Source organism: Puma concolor, chromosome C2 (assembly GCF_028749965.1).
Source record: "Puma concolor isolate L17-30 chromosome C2, mPumCon1.1.hap2, whole genome shotgun sequence".
NCBI classification, from domain to species: Eukaryota; Metazoa; Chordata; class Mammalia; order Carnivora; family Felidae; genus Puma; species Puma concolor.
The window spans coordinates 91,160,550-91,178,093 of NC_141675.1; the positions used below are offsets into that span (position 1 = coordinate 91,160,550).

The 17,544-nt window shown below is 49.3% G+C and overlaps 1 protein-coding gene across 2 annotated transcripts in view; it reads right to left on the reverse strand.

The window, feature by feature from the left end:
* The window catches only part of PDIA5 (protein disulfide isomerase family A member 5), a 91,504-nt gene that overhangs the window by 28,886 nt on the left and 45,074 nt on the right, over positions 1-17,544 (reverse strand). For both annotated transcript variants that reach the window (XM_086675239.1, XM_086675240.1), the window contains exons 8-11: positions 13,713-13,780; positions 6,752-6,843; positions 6,587-6,658; positions 40-176 (exon numbers count right to left, since the gene is read on the reverse strand). In XM_086675239.1, the coding sequence (XP_086531365.1) occupies positions 40-176; positions 6,587-6,658; positions 6,752-6,843; positions 13,713-13,780 (369 nt within the window). The remainder of the gene's footprint in view (positions 1-39; positions 177-6,586; positions 6,659-6,751; positions 6,844-13,712; positions 13,781-17,544) is intronic.

Here is a 17,544-nt window from a genome sequence, read left to right on the forward strand (position 1 = left end):
AGAGAGGAAAGGCTGTGGCAGGAGCAAGGTTCCACTCACATGGGGCGTGGAACATGACGAGAACAGAGGAGTGTTCCTTCACAAACTGGTCAAAGTCTTCGTCGGTCAGGTGATAAACGGAGCCGCCCTCATCTGCCCAGGGAGTCTCGGGGACCTGGGGCTGTGGCGGCTGTGGACTGGAAGACCAAAAACAGGCAGAGCTCAGAGCAAGCCCGGGGCCTGAGCAGCCCTTACGAAATCCAGCCCCCTGGTGAAAGCTCCCACTGGCTCATATGGCCTGCTGCAAGGGCTCACCAGAAACCCCTCAGTGGAGAAGCCAGGGGTGAGCGATCTGGCCCTGCCCACCCTGCCTTCCCCTCAGAGCCCCAGAAGTGTAGAGCTGATGTCTTCTTATAAATAGTGGCTTTCAGCTAGAGCTCCCTAGGCAATTCAAGAAACCCCACTTCCTCCCAAGAATCTGGGGGTTTGATAGCATCTCAAGCTCTTTCAAACTTTCAGCAAACTGGCAAGAATAAATAGCAACAAAAAAGTGACCTTTGGAAAAGCTCTCTGTTGTGCTTGGTAGCTCCCCACAGGAAGGGCAGAGAGTGGGGAGAGGAAAGAATGGGGGGGCAGGGTATGTGCAGTGGTATGGAGGAAAGAGAGAGGCCAAGTGTATGAGAAAGACCAAATTTGGGCTGGGGAAGGGGCTGGGAAAGGGAGGCTGCCACATGGGTGGTGCGAGGTGTTCACTGACCAGCATGGGAGGAAGGTTGTGATGAGGAAGAGTGAGGCCAAGGGGAACAAGATCAGGGACACCCTAACCTTGACAGCATCTACACTATATCACTAATCCTTCCTAGAGACAACTGGATAACTGGAAGGAAGTTATCTAGTTCTCTCAGAGGCAGAGCGCTGGAGCAGGAAGTCAGGCTTGGAGGTCAGTCCAGATCCCTCCTCCCCACCTGCTAGCTGAAAACCTGGGGAAGCTGTCTAACCTCCCAGGAGCCTGCTTCCACCTGGGATGACCACACGCTGGTATCTGCATCACCAGATGTTCTGGGGAGAGGCTGCAGGACCCTCTGTTGCTCCAGAGTTGAGGACAAGACTGCTGGTGACACAGAGCTCCAGCTGCTTTGCTGCCACACGCACCTTTGCCAGAGCACCTTAATTGCCACTTGAAAAAACCCTTTAGGATGACAAATGTGAAAAGACAACCATCGTTTCCTGCCTTTGAGGGCCTACAGTAGAGAAAAGGTGTACGGTTCCAGCAGCCAGAACTAGAGATAATGAGAGAAAATGTGGCTGACACAATGGGATCTGCCGACCCTGCCGTGTGACTAGCAGAGCGGAACCTGCCACTCCCAACCCACAGAGGGCCTGGGTTTGATGTCACCTTTAGAAGCCCTCCCTTCTGGCCTCAGCCACCCTGAACCCAAGCAATGGGAAATAGCAGTAAGAGGGCAAACCACTTCCAGCCCATGCACGGCCAGTGTCCGATGTGGCTGGTGGCAAAATCAAACTTTAGAATGAGTCACTAGCCAGATGATGGTCCTAGACCGACACCAGGAGACCTAGGCTCCCATACTTGGACTCAAAATACCACTAATTCCACTTTAGGGAATTTATCTTTCCAGTACACCTGCACACTTGCAAAACTATGTATGTTTGAGGTATTTGTTGTAGGATGATCTGTCATGGCAAAGACTAGAAACAACCTGTGTTAGTTGGTAGGAAATGGTTACATAAACTGCAGTCCGTCCACACTATGGGGGTTCAGCATGATGAAGAACAAAAAGCTCTCTATGCATGGACATGGATAGACCACGGGGACATACCGAACAGGCCATAACATACTAATTTTTGCATAAAATAGGGAGAGATAAAAAAAATTAGTAATCCGCATTTGCTTGTATCTGCATAAAGAAACTAATCAAAGTCGTTGCCTCTAGGGGGTTGGGGGGTGGGGAACAGGATGAAGGAAACACATGGAAGCAAGACCTGTCAATGTAGGATTTTTAAGTATCTTTTTAAAGAATCATTTTTATTACATGAATGGAATCTATTCAAAAATGAAAATAACTTTTAAACATCTTGTGACAGTACAGAATGGAGAAGCCATGGCTTAGCTGCTGTACAAACGTATGAAAGTGCCTGAGAAACTTCTAGTTAAGCACAGAGAACACACTCTAAAACCACCACAGTAATAGTACAAGACTTAAAAAGAAGAAAGTAAGAACCCACAGAAGCAAAAAGAACAGGAAAGAATACAACGGCGAAGATAGAAAAAGAGGTCAGTGCAATTTTAGAAGCTAGGAAACGGACCTAGCAAAACAGAAGGCAGAGACCTGAGGTGCTGGGTGCGGTCAGGGGGCGGGGGACAACCACACCCATAGCAAAGGTGCTTAAGGACCCCGAGGCACCACCCCTTGAAGCAGGGCTGTGGCTGGGGCTAGAAACAAGGGCACATGGAAAGCCTGAAAGCCAGGCCCTCAGATCCTGGCCCTCAGACTAGCAGCCAGGTGAACACCCCTCTCCCACCCAGTAGACAACAGCTGACTCTCTGGAGAGGATTGCCAGAGCTGGGCACAGTGGCAAGAGTACTCACTAGACAGAGAAGGATTGAGCAGAAGTCTGAAGCCAAACACAATGGCTGAATTATGCCTTTTACATCTCTCTCCTTGAAGACTGGGGCTCCCACTTACCACTGTACCTCCCACACCTAATGATGCACACACCCAGGAGATGCGTTTTGAATAAATGATGGAATTAGAGAAGAATGGTTGAAGGAACTGTGTGTTTAATATGGAGAGGACGTGGGGAACACAATAGCTATCTTCAAATATTTCACACTGCATCAGAAGGAGAAAGTAACATTTATTTTCTATGGCTCCGAAGGGGAGAACCAACAAGTAGAAGACCCAGAGAAAGAACCTTCAGTCAACAGAAGAACCTTCTACCTACAAGAGATGGGAGGGAAAGAGAGCCATGCTGGGAGCCAGAAAAGCTGCATTTGAGTCCTATTTCCTCCATTTACCAGCTCTGCGGCTTAAGCCACCAACCTGACCTCAGACACCTACAAGATGAAGTATTTGGAGGCCTTTCCTTACCTCTCAGGTACATCTAGACAGATAATGTTCCAGAGTAAGATATTTTATAAATTTATAAAGTACTACCCAAATGTTCCTACATATCCTTCATAAATGAAATCATAGAAATCATTCAAACATGAGTGGGCGACCTCAACATGAGGCAAGGCCCTGTTCTCTGAGGTGTTCGAGTGGGACTGAGGTAGGTAACCATATCTGTTCTAGAGGTAATACAAACATTACAAGGGAAACTCTAGGGGCAGATTCACTGATGTTTCTATTCCCTTCCCATCCTGCGACTCTGATTTCCTGGGCTCTCCAGACTGGGAAATTCACACAAATCAGATCCTTATCTGAGGTAGGTGCCCATGCCACAGGTGAGAAGATGCAATAAGCATCAGAAGTCAAGAAAACTTTGTGATTACTTTCAGTTCACTGCTGGTTGGGATAAAAATACACAGGCAGAAACAGGTGGCTAAGTCAAAATGGACTGCCATGTATATACCCTCTATGTGCCAACCCACTCAGCAGCATGAAACCTACAGAGAGGAGAATGAGAAACATAGCCAGTGGGGGCCCAAAGGGGCCCCACCTGCCATGATAAACACACCCACGCTGGGGCCCTTGCACACTCAGACCCCAAGGTCTTCACCTGGCCTCACTCAGTGCCCAGTGGCTAGCCACTCGTTGGGGACGGTGGGAAGGAGATCTGGATTCCTCTCTCCTGGTCTTCTGAAAGTCATCCAGAGAATTAACAAGGCCAGATCCATTCTCATTCTTCTACATTTGGCCACACATAAGCCCTGAGCAACCAACAGGGAGGCCCAGGGAAGAGGTGCAAGGAAGCAGGAAATATGAGAACACTGCTATCCACCAAGACGTAGGACAAAACCGGTAAAGACATGAAACACCTGGCGTGGCAGGGGGAGGGGGGCACACCTGGGTGGCTCAGTCAGTTAAGTGTCCGACTTCAGCCCAGGTCATGATCTTGTAGTCTGTGACTTCAAGTCCCATGTCAGGCTCCATGCTGACAGCTCAGAGCCTGGAGCCTGCTTCGGATTCTGTGTCTCCCTCTCTCTCTGCCCTTCTCCCACTCACACTCTGTCTCTCTGTCTCTCTCTCAAAAATAAATAAAACATTAAAAAAATTTAAGAAAAATAACATCTGGCACAGGGAAAAATCACACACAGACCTGGGTACCTGTAGGGGGAAATCTGGAAGGAAATTCACAAAAACATCACAACACATAATCTTACAGTGGGGTGATGGAAGGGCCTTCCTTTCCTTTTGTTTAAATATATTTTTAAGTTTTTCTATAATAACGTGTCTCACTTGGAGAGTCCTAAAATCAGGAAACATTTTAAAAAATTAAAAAACAGTGATATCGCTAGCTTGTGCTGGGGTGTGAGAGGAGGCAGCTCACTGCGGGGTCCTTTAGGACCTACCCTTGCTATGCTGGGGTGGGGTGGGCTACAGCCATGCCTTCGGAGGAGCTGCCCCCATGAGTGCCCCTGACACAGTGATCATGGGGGGTTGGGCAGCTGGGCAGGGCTGCTCAGGGAGACCCCGATGCTGCACACCCCCTCCCTGGAGTCACCCTACTAACCTTCTCAAAGAGCCTGGAGACCAGGGCTGGACCAGGGACTGCTAACAAGGTTTCCTTCCCAAGTTCCCATATGGGGTGAGGAGAGGGAGGAAGGAGGAGGTGGGAAGTGGGGAGGCACCAGCCCAGAACTGCCTCCAGGTCTCTGTCCAGAGCACAGTGTGATGGAGGATGTGGGATGGGCGGTGGGCAGAGGGGGGTGGGGTGGGGAACAAACTGCCAGGCTCCAGTGGGGAGCTAATCACCTGTCTCAGAAATTCCACTGACGTGCTCCCCTTGTGCAGGGTTAGCAAGCAAGTCTGAACACTATTTAAAAGAAAACTAAACCTTATCCTTCCAAAAAGATAGGAGTATATTTTGAAACCAGAAAAGGTTAGAGAAGGGGGAGGGAAGCAGACAGATTTTATGCTCTGGTGACAAAAGAGATGGCTATTTGTTGAAACCTCCCAAAGCAGAGTGAGATGTGTCTGGCTGGAAGAGAGCACATGCTTATTATCAAATGAGAAAAGAAACCAGGGAAGTGAAGGCCCAGGTTAAGACAATGAATACACAAGAATGGGGAGTCACCTTCCCGGGCAGGGGCTGGAAATGAGTGATAGATGGGGACAGACATGTGGAAATGCTTCAAGAAACAAAAGATGCTATGCAAACATGGTGCTTCCGCTGTGTTTTATCTCCTGGGGACTGACAACAGAAGACAGAGATTCAACCGTTAGAATCTGACAGTTTGTTGTTTTTTGGTGGGGGAGGGTACAAAATTCATCCTCCTTTCCCATTCTGAAAATACACATTTTCAACCTCCGTATCTTCGGATAACTAATTATTTAACCTTTTGCCCCTCAGGGAATGATGTCAATGAAGACCCACCATGCTGGCAACTGGGGAAGGGGTAGAGGGCTCCAGCCAAAACTCAGGGGAGCTGCTGTTGCCCAGGGGCAAGCCTGGCCCTGCTACCTGTCACCTGCAGGAGCCTGGACAAGCTCTTTATGGCTTTGCACTGCTACCTTTTTCATTAAATAAGGCTAACAATAATGTCGTCCTTACAAGGCTGTTCTGAGGATTACATGAGAATCCATAGGAAGTCTTTAGAACAGGGTCAGTCACAAAGTAGAGCCCAAAAAATGTTAGCTGGTTATTATTCCAAGAATTATGCACAAAGAGCCATACATCGGCAGTGACTGGTAAGTGCCAGACTGATAACAGGTAGAGCCAGAGCAAGCAGGGTAAGTGCTCAGCTGGGGATGGCCCGAGGAGGCTGCCAGGAGAGGCGACCCCCTCCCCTGCTCCCGTGACGGGAAGGGGTGGGGGGGACAGACTCCCCATTCAACACACCAGTCAAGGTCATGCCCAAGCCACACGCCTAGTACAATGGGGGTCCAGGTGAGGGATACTTTGGGTTGTAAGGATCTATCACGTTACAAATAGGCACACAAGGTCGCCAAGAAGCAGCGTCTGTGGGGAGTGCACATGAATGGCAAAGCACTCTGCAAATCTAAGCTATGAGAGTATTTCCTAGCAGCTTCACAGCACCGAACACAGAATTATGTTTGAAATAAGTGTTCAGTTGACAATTCAATTTTCAGAGAGACCTGCAGTGGGGCCTCTCTCAAAACTGACATCCAAGGCGAGAAATACCCTTAGCCAGCAGATAGACAGTAAGGGGGAAACGCTATTTAAAATGCTGTCACCATGGCCACAGTCACACCAAGTCCTCCTGGCTCCCATATCCTAACCCCACAAAGACCCCATCTTCACCTAGAAGCAACCCAGAAACCACAGTGTGGCAGCACAAAGGGCCCTTTGCCTTCCTGCTTCTCTTCCCCAGCTCCAGCCACAGCCCTGTGACCAGGGACCACCCTGGGGAAGGGGTACCCTCCCTCCAGGCACACACCCCTGAGCCAACCGCCCCACTTACTTTTTCAGCCATTCCACAATGTCCTCAGCTGTGGACCCATAGTTGTCATACTGGAACAGAAACCGTCCTTTCCTGTGAAATGTGGACAGACAATGTCGGCTCAGCAAGGGATGCAAATGCCACCATGGAGGGGAGCGAGCGTCAGAAGGGAGGCAGGAGACTTACTCGAAATAGCAGATGGTGGGGTAGCCTCGCACATTATACTCCTCCTTGACGTTTTCAAATTCCGAGGGGTAGACGTTCATCCCAGCCAGCACCTAGGAGCAAAGGGAGAACAGGCCTATTGGCCCTCTGCCCCGCAGACAACATCCCCACCTTGCCAAGCACAGCTTATCTGTCTATCCCACCAGAAACAGATGAAGGGGACAAAGCCTCACAAACTGACGTGCAGCCCTGGGCAGCGGGGGGAGCATGGGAAGCTAATGCAGCTGGGAATGAGGGCTGAGAGCTCTGGAAGACATGGGGCCTGGGTCAGGTGGCACCCTCTGTACAGGCATTCCCTTTACTTGCCTGCAGGGTGGCTATCCCAGAGTGAAACCCAAGTTCTGAGGGCTGAGGAAGACAGGTGGCTTTGCCACCAAGTTCAAGCAGGTCCTAGAGTGGGGCTGCTGCCATCCAAAAAAACATTATGCCTCCTCCCTGCCCCTGTCAACTAAGGTTTCACTCCTCTCTTAAGTTACAGTCACTGCTCAGCCACCCCACAACATCCTCATGGCCTGTCCTCAGTCTGTCCACCCAGGCTTTGTGTGCAATGTTCTTGGACCTCACAGCTTGTACGTGGCCAGGGAGAGAGTGTGGCTCTTGTACAATCCATCTGCCTGACTCTCCTCCCTCCAGACTCCCAGATTCCCCACCTCTCTCCTCCTGTTTGTAAGCATCGCCTACAGCCTGATTGTACCATCTCCAAAGTTTGAACATTTTTTGGTTGCAGGGGTCCCCATATCCAACACTTCTAACTGGGAAAGGAGAATTTTAGTAGCTGTGTTACTGACAACAGGGCTAAATACTAAGAACAACCCAGAGTCCTCTAAAACTCCTTCCCTGAAGCAGTAATCTTTTCTAGGGCAGGATCAGGTGCCCGGAAAGGACTTTGAATCTGTTCTTCTAGGAGAATGAAGATAGAGTGGCCAGATACAGGAAGGCTGTTCCACAAAGCAGGGCAGCATGGAGGAAAAGGGAAAGGGACTTCAAAAAGCCAGGAGCAGTTATAGAGGCAGAGAGAAGAAACACGGGAAGCTCATTTTGCTTAACAATATAGAAGGAAACACAGGATGGGAGGGGGATGGGCTAAATGGGTAAGGGGCACTAAGGAATCTACTCCTGAAATCATTGTTGCACTAGATGCTAACTAACTTGGATGTAAATTAAAAAAATAAAATTAAAAAAACAAAGAAGGAAGCATAGGACAAGAAAAAGGACAATAGTCTCAGTGGACAAGAAACTTGATTCAGAAGACTGTGTCCACTTAAAATCATGTGGCCTTGGGCAAGTCACTTACCCTCACTGAGGCTCCTTGTGTGGAAGACATGGGCGATGGGAATATCACAGGGCTCTTAAGAGAACTGAACCAGGTGACCCAGGTCAAAGGTTCAGCACAGGACTGATGTTGAACAATCGTCAACTTCTTGACTTCCTACCAAATCCTCCTGGTGATGAAAGCCTCTGGCAGCACCATCCCTAGAGGCATCTAAACAAGTCTTTCTGGGGCGCCTGGGTGATTCAGTCTGTTGAGTGTCCAGCTCTTGATTTCGGCTCAGGACATGATCTCACGGTTGTGGGATCAAGCCCTGACTCGGGCTCTGCACTGAGCGTGGAGCCTACTTGGGATTCTCTCCCTCTCTCCCTCTGCACATGCATATATGTGTACTTGCACGCTCGCTCTCTCTCTCTCTCTCTCAATAAATAAAAAACATTAACCATGTCTTTCCAACTGTTTTAGGTACCTAGCACAATGCCTGGCATACAGTAGGCACACAATGTTTACTAAATCACCAATTTCCACACACCCCCCCCCCCCAGCTCATTTGTGGGATGTTGCAAGGAATACAGGGAGAATTAGTCTGAAATAGAACTTACTAGAAGACCTGGAACCCTCTAAAAGCCATTCTGTTCATTTCCCCAGACTGATTCAGCAGCCTGTTCCAGTAATAATTGTCTACTTTAAAGTTCTTTTTTTATTCTAATTGATCTCCCTAGTGTCAGTGCACATCCACCATGAGATTAATCTTCCACATCCTCCTCTTTCATTACATCACTTCCCTGCACAAAACCTTTCAATTCCACTAAATATGAGCTAGAATCTAACTGCACGCTCAACGATCATACAGTCCCTATCTCATTTCTGAATTCTTCTTTCTTACAAAACCCTTAATTGTACACCTGCTAGAGTCTAGGTTTATGATTCTCCCAGGAATGGGAAAGTCTGAGATCTCTGCACAGGGAGGAAGTTGGACCGATCTCCGTCTAAGGCACCTTGCAGATGGGTAATATACCACAGTGGCCAGGAGCCTAGGCTCAGGCGTCATGATGTTGGGTCCAAACTCCTCACTTAGTAGACACATTTCTTTGAATAAGTCAGATGCCTCTGTGCCAGTTTCCTCATCTGTAACCACCTCTTATGACTGCTGTGAAGACTGAATGAGATAGTACAAGTAGAGTAACTACAGCACTCAGAACATGCTAGCTGTTTTCATCAATACTACGAAGCAGCTCTGAACTCTGCACATGCTGTGCTCCCCTGGCCCTGACATTTTGTCTTCTCGTCCCTCTGCTTAGGATGCCCACGTCCCATCTCTCAGTTACTACCGAAGACTTATTCATCCTGTAAGGCAAATCCAATCCCACCTTCCCGGACAGCCTTTCCAAACCACCTTTGCTTGTGATGAACTTTCAACTCTCTGGGTTTTTGTAGCACTCTTGTACCACTTGGGGGCATTTATTAATGAGATAAATATTTTTTGAACAACTACGTACACTTTTTGGAGTCTGGAAAGCCAACTGAGGCAAAACTGGCCTCGGCTTAAAAGTTACAGCCACAACACCTGACCCTGAGCCACATGTGCTGGTGCCGTTTGGTTAGCGCGACCCGTTCTGCCTCATGTTCAGCCCGTGTTCTGACAGGAACAATCATGGATGCTTCACAGAACAGACAACACATGAGCTGGTGCTCAAGGGAGAGTGAGATTTCCACAGACATTCCAGAAAGAGAACGTGGAAGCAAGACAAAACAAGATGCAGCCGAAGAGGTAAGGAATATATGCTGGTTTAACTGGACTGTAGGACACAGAACGGGGCAGGAAGAGAAGGCTGGACAGGTTCAGTGAACTCACTCTGGAAAAGGCTTTAGTGCCTAAGAAACCAGGACTTTGTTCAAGAGGTGCTGGAGGGTTTTCCAGCTGCATTCTTTTCTTTTTAAAAAAAAATATAAACAGGTCAAGCTGTAAGGGGTGAGTCGTGGGTCAGGGAGAGAAATCAGCAGCCTTTGGCAACCACTCTGTGTGGGCTAACCAGGGCCTGACCCAGGATGGGAGAGGACAGGGTGTGAGGAAGAGAGATGTGTGATGATGCCCTGGCAGACAAGCACGTTGTCAGCGGAGCCTGGGGTACTTGGGAAGAGTCATGAAAGAAAGCTGCCAGTCTGCTGGATGGAAAGGTACTGAATTTTATTTTAGACATTCTGCATTTGGGACACAGGGAGAAAAATCCAGACCAAGATGTCAAGCAGGGAATCTGATACATGATACTGGAGGTCAGGGACTCAGGCTCCATGGAGCTACATTTTGTTGAAATTATGGATGTAGATAAAATCACTGAGGGAGAGGCCATCACAACAAGGAAAGCACGGTGCCAAGCCCTTGGTCCTAATAAGAAAAGAAGCCGAAAAAGCAGAATCTTGGGAGCACCCTCATTTAGTGAGTGGGAGGAATGGGAAGTACAAATAGGAAGTGTGTCTATGAAGTGTCTGTAGCTCACAGAGCTGTTTCCACACACCAGCCACTTGCTCTTCACAACAACCTAGTGAGGTGGGCAGGGTTTGCGTTATCATCTCATTTTACAGAGAGGGAAACAGAGACTCCGAGCCTATTTGCCCAAGATCTCCTCGCCGGTTAGTAAGAGCCAGATCCAGAGTCTGATGTGCACAGGTCTATCACCAGGACCACCCCATGTCATGGTGTTTACATCTAGATGGCCCATCATGGCCAAGAGAAACAAAAGACTCAGCGTGGACCTCAGTAACTAGCAAAGCTGGGAAGAGGAAGCAGATGGGGACAGGCTCTCTCTGACAGCCGCTCTGAGACAGGGAGCAGCAATGGCTGCTGACGAGGATGGCAATTAGCAGGGATAGGTGGGATAGACACTGATGATTCACCAGACATTAATGACAACAAAAGAGAGGCAGAACTGAGTTTGGAAAATGGCAAAGGCTGAGCATCCCTGATCTGGCCTGGCTTACATCTTCATGACATCATCAAGTTGGACACCTCCCAAGAAATCTGTAGAGGAGGAAGGTTTCTGACCCTTGCCACATACATGGGCTAGCCAGAAAGGGTTCGTGGATGACAGAGATGAAGAGGAGACGAGGTGTCAGTTCAGCTAGGTCTCAGCAGTGGTGAGGGGTAGGCTTTAGATTTCCGGGGCAGCCCACCTCTGCCCTGCATGTGAGGACGGAAAGGAATCATGCTTCTAATCACCCTCTCTGGGGAGCTGTGGCTGCACCATGAGCCCTGGCCTCCAGAGGCCTCTCGTAGAAGGTGGTGTCTATGTAGCCAGACCTTTCCCTATTTATGGAGTGAGGAAAGGGTGAGAACTTTCAAAAGATGCTTTCCTAAGAAACAGAACAAAACATACCCCAAGCAAGAAAATACAGAAGGAAATGAATGTGTTCATACAACACAGATGCCTCAGGCCAAGGTAACTAACACCTGGCCAAAGCTGGGCTTGACCAGCCAGGCTCTCCAGGTACTCAGACGATCCCACTGAGTTTTCTGTAACGTTGTCTAGGGAACTGGGAGGGTCACTTTTTATATTTCTTGACCTGGGTGCAGGCAGGAAAGGCAGGCACTGCTGTTGTTGTTGTTTCCTTTTTTGGAACCAAGTACCCTTAACACAAATAATCTTCAGGGATAATCTTGAGAAAGAGCATAGTATGAGCCCAGGGCCAAGGGGCAAGCCCTCAGCTCACAAACATCCTTTCCACTCTGTCTCTGTCCTTAATAACTGATGCTCTGAATTCCTTCAAAAAGAGAAACATTTTTAATGTAAATACCGAGCTTAAAATAAAATGTGCTCAAGAGTGATAAGCCACACATTCATTCATTCACTTATCCGTATGTATGGGGTACCACAAGCTTGGCCCTGTGCTCTGTGTTGAAGAAACAGATGTGAACCAAACAGTGTCCCAGTGCTCAAGAAGCTCACACTACAGTGAGAAAATCATACTATAATTAGTAGCAACTGGTGAAGAAAGTGATCTGGAATACAAGCAAAGATGAGCAGACCTGGCCATGCACAGCAAGGACAAACTCTATGGGAGCATGGAAGGGACTGGAACACTGAGTTTGGCAGGTAGATGCAGCATTGGCTGGGAACCTTCCAGAAGGTGCACAAGAATAGCACCAAGACCTTACCTGCTTTGGTGGGGCTGGCCAGGTATTTGTGATGTGACTGGGGCTGGAGCTATTTAACTTCCACCGCACCACAGAGTTAGGAAGTTGAGTGGAGAAGTTTTCTAAGGGTATGCGAGTTATGAGTAGGGAGAACACTGGATAATTAAGTCTTTTCTCCAGGCGAAATAATCGTCATATATGCTACCTATTAAGGCCCCAAAATGCGAAGTGAAACTTCCCCCAAGTGATGTATGTGTGCCCCGAGGCCAAACATCTCCAGGTGAGTTGCTAAAAATTCATTAGTGATAAACAAGCAGGACCTTGGCGTTGCCCCAGAATGAGGTCAAAAGAGAAAGCACTGTTTCTTTACAACCCAGGCTTGTAGCGGGCTAGGCTAGCAGGGCTGTGTCACCATGCCCATGTAAACTTTTTAAATTGACTCTGAACTAATCACCAACTTCATTTGATCTGTAAAGATCATGATTCAGTTTTAAGAAATCAGAACTCCCTTAGTGGGACTTTGGCCAGCCCCACCATGGTGATGGCTCTCCTCCCCACAACCTTTCATGAAAAGCATATGGATTTTTCCATGCTCCCTAGAGGGGCCAACAGTTATTTTTCTGTTACCACCAACAAAAACAAAACCAAAAACCCTCGGTATTTGTGTGGCTCAGGGAATGCACAAAACTAGATAGACACGTGGCACAGAAGAGACAAGGCTGGCAGGTGGAGGCTGCCCAGAGATGACTGGGACCATCAGTGAGTGGTCCTCAGCCTGGTGAGGTCTGACTGTCCAGTCTCCCCTGCCCTTGCTGCACCATCCTGGTTGTTCTTCCTTCCTGAGGCTCGTTTCCTCAGGGGCTCCTCTTCCCCCTCCTGTCCCTGAAAGATGGGCACTCCTGACACAACCCTGCCTCCTGTCTGCTTCACCCCCACCCCCCCACACACACACTGCACACTCTCCTTCAGAGAGCGCCTGTGAGTTCGGGTGTCCGACTCCCCACCTGGACTGCCTCTTTCTGCTGTCGTTTCCACGGCTCCTCCAGCCCCACATAAAACATATCCCTGGTAAGCCTGGCAGGAAACTTTCCCGTGAATCTGCTTTGGGCCCACCACTGGTCACCATGCCCCTTTTGCCGCCAGTGGGCTGCCCAGCACTGGGAGCCTTGACCTGCTTTGGAGCCCAGCCCCAGTAATTCTGGAGCCCTGATGCTCTGCTGATGGCCCCTGGCCACCCAGCAATACCACCTGGGCTTCTTGCTGGTTTCCTGGTTATTTCATCACTGGCCTTGCTTGGACAAGCACTGAACTCTCCTGGTCCCAGCAACTCTGGGGAGTTCTTGCCATCCACCAAGAACAGGTCTGAGTCACATGCCCAGGGCAGCGGGAGGGTGACTCCTTGAGATTTGCAGACCTGCCCTCTTCCTGCACCCTAGGCCCCTTCCTCCCACCGCCTCTCCAGGTGAGAGGGAGAAGTCTGGGAGCTGGCCAGCCCTGCCAGGCCCATGGGCCTCACTCACAACGTGGCCTCGCAGCTGGGTCGCGGCCTTCTGGAAATGTGGCATTATCCTCTTGCACACGCTGCACCCTGGTCACAGATAGAAGAGAAACAAACTCGGTTATGGTGGGTGCTAGACCCCTATGCCCTGGCTTCCCTCCCCTCAGGCTAACCTCTGCCAGCAAACATTTATTCAGCCTGCAGGAGGGCAGGACTGCTGCTGACCCTGACGACACAGAAGGAACAGAGGCCCTGCCCTCCAAAGAGCTTACAATCTTGATAGTGTAGATCACGACACGGCCCGGCAGTCTCTCGATAAATGTGGGACTGACTAAGCAAATGTGACACAGCTGGAGAAGGTCAAAGTGTGGAATAGTTTAGGGCTGATCATGAGTTCAACAGGAATACAGGGAACCTGAACAGGTGACAGGAAAGCACAGTCAGGGACTGTAAATGAACCTGAATCAGATGCCATTAGGAAGAAAAATGTGCAACCACGGGTACAATGACTCTTGGGATTTCCATGCCCCTTTTCTTAATCAACAAGAATAACTGGGCAGTGAGTGGAGACGGGCTGGGTGTGAAATACTGACTCGGGCCTTGCAGGAGGCGCACCAGGCCAGGATTGGCACACCTGAGGGCCTGTTTTCCCTGGATGCACTGTGTGGTGGCCCTGGACATGGCTCTCTGGGTGATGGCTCGTTCTGGCAAATGAGGAAGGTTGGAGCAGACAACCTCAGGCCCCTTCCAGCTCTGACATCGAGGATTCTGTGATGTCTCTCGCTCAACCCTCTGTGGGGTTCTGTGGTCACTCTTCTCCTGGGATGATGAAGGCCCCCCAAGCCTTGGGGGACACAGGGCCAAGACAGCCAGGCCCCAAACATCCACTACTACTTCAGAGCGACCTTGCTTTAAAACCTCTCTGCCCACCCCGCCCCCGCATCGATCAGAGCAGGCCACATTTCCATAGTGATCCCACAGGACACATGTACCAGTTTCTTTAGACATAAGGAATTCAGACATGTCAGGCTGTTACTCTTTCTGACAGCCACTCTGCTGCAAAAAGGCTCTGAGATGCACTTGAAGGCTGTAGACACCAAAGCTGACCAGACCCCTGTGTCAGGCTGGATCTCATCTCAACATGACAGTGGGGACAGGGCCAAGCAGCAGTAGGTAGACAAGCTCTAATCCGTGTTTAGCTAACACCTTGGCAGACTGTGGGCAGAGTAATACAGATCAGAGAGGTGCTCTCACCCACGGGGCCAGATACAGACACTGGAGAACTGTGAGCAGGTCCAAGGTTCCACAGGAACCTCCCCAGCACAAGTCCGCTGGACCAAATGTGATGCAGGGGGTTTTGACATGGAACTCCCCAAATGCCCATGATCCTCCTGTGACATTCCTGCCCAGCAGACAGACGGACACACACTGTACACACACCAGCCTGGGCTTAGGTTCATGCCATTAGTTCAGGCTCAGACTCAGGGAGACTCAGGAGTGTGGGAGTGGTTGCAAGGACAGCCCGCAGCATCTGTCCTCAGAAGACAAGATGCACCTCTCTCCATCAGCTGCCACACACAGCCCCATCCCCACAAGTGTCATGAAGAAAAGAACGTGACATTTGTCAGGGGACACTGTTCCCATGGTGGGACACTCACAGAGGAGGGAAACAGGGACAACAAGGCCGACCCGGCCAGGTGCCCATGCTCCATGGTGGATGACACACAGCAGGGACAACGGGGGGCACACAGCAAACAAGATGCTCAGCTCTGGGGAGCATGAGACCCAGGTCTCCCCTTGACTGTCTGCTGCCTGTGCTAAGACTGAGCGAGTAGTCTGAGCCTCAGCTTTCCCATCTATGGAGTGGACACAGAGTCTCCCCTGGAGGCTGAGGGGCAGAGCCAACACTTGGGAGGACAGAGCCGGACGCTCAGCAAGGAAGGCACTGTCAATACAAGACCTGAGTGTCTACACCTGCTAGGTCTGCAGTGGGGGAACACTCCACAGGGGACAGAGGATGTCACTCCCAGGAGGGAAAGTAAGTCGGGGGCAGGGGAGAGTGCACTTGGAGTTCATCTACTCTTTATTCAGTGGCTTGATGAGATGGTGGGAGTCTGACGCCCACTGGGCCACACCAGTCAGGGGCTTAATTTATGAACTACTCCCACAGGGGTGGCGTCTCTTTTCCAGCTCTGCCCGTCTGCAGCCTGCAGCAACATTACCCTCATGTCCCCCCCAAATCCCCATGGGTGGAGCCCAGCAGCTCTGGGAGAAGAAGTTAGTGAGGTGAAGAGGTGATGGAAGAGTAATAGGAAGCTACAGGCCAAGCCAGTTTCCAATTTAACTTGACCAAAAATAGAGCTGGTACCATGATCCCTATCTGAATCTCTTTCAATGGATTCAACCAGGAGGCACAGGAAGAGATAAGACTAATTGTCACTCTCAAACCCTGAAAGTTAGAGTGGTCACCCTTTTATTTTCTCACTAATTCTGTCAACATTGACTGAATAAACAATAGGTCCCAGGGATCCAGATTCCTTGTCACAAGTAAAGCCTCCCACTGCCTTTGGGTTCATTCACCCCGAACATGATCAAAGGATCAGAGTCCTAAAAGACTTCCCAGTTAGGGAACTGGTGTGTTTCCAGGAATAAGCTGAATTATGAGGCCATGAAGGCTTGAGTGGACTAGTATAATAAAAAGCACACGTCTGTTTCAACAAAAACAACAACAAAAGAGTCCTGAGGTTACCTGGGACCCAGGAGGCCATCCAGTCTGACCCCTTCACAAATTTGAACTTAACGGCTCCAAGTTTTCATCCTCCTTCTCGACTATTAACTGCTCTGTGACACCAACAAGGGACCTAACTTCTATCCCACTTTCCATTATATAAAGGTAATAACTATGCATGCCTCTCTGCCTGCTATGGGGAGGAGGATGGGCACCCTCCCAGACAGCCTGGGAAAGGGGTGGGGGAGATGGCACACACATTCCAGCGCAAACTGCTAGGGAACCACCTTTGTAAGTGATGGACTAGTGTCATTTTAATGAAACCCACACGACTATACCATGATCCTGCCTGTGACACGAACTATATACAGACATATACTTGGTTTTAATCTCATCTAGCCCATACATTGAATCCTGAAAGGTTCTGAGATAAACCAAAGGGGGCCTTCTCCTCAAGGGGCTGGGTAGGCAGGACAATTCCTGAAGCAACTCACAGCTAAGCAGTTAATAAGATCCCTCCAAGGAGAAACAAAAAGGCGTGAAACCAACCAGTGAACATTAAAGAAGAGAATGACCCAAGGTTAAAGTGCATGACCATTCTGAGCAAAGCCTGATCTAACTAGAAGTAGGACACCAGGGCCTCCTTTCTATAGGCAGGCACACCCTTAAGGCCAGCAAGGTATCTGAGAGGAGGCTGGGTTAGGGGGATACCCAGCAATCAACAGGGGCTGGGGACAGGCTATTGTTATGGTGAACTAACCACAGAACCACCAGAACCTCATAAAAGGGCAGCCATCTTGGGAGGCATGATCATTCAGGTGGAAATGGGAGGGGTCTTTGTCCAAAGAACTTCTCAAGAAAAGGGATTCAAGGCAGGCTTACAAGAGTAAATAGAACTGAAATGAGAATTTACAACTCACATCATAGAAATACAAAGGATCCTAAGAGACTAGTATGGACAATTAGTCACCAAAAAAAATTGGATAATTTAGAAGAAATATGCAAATTCCTAGAAACATATAATCTTCTAGGACTAAATCAGTAAGAAACAGAAAACCTGAATAGACCAATTACTAGCAATGAGATTGAATCGGTAATCAAAAACCTGCCAAAAACAAAAGTCCAG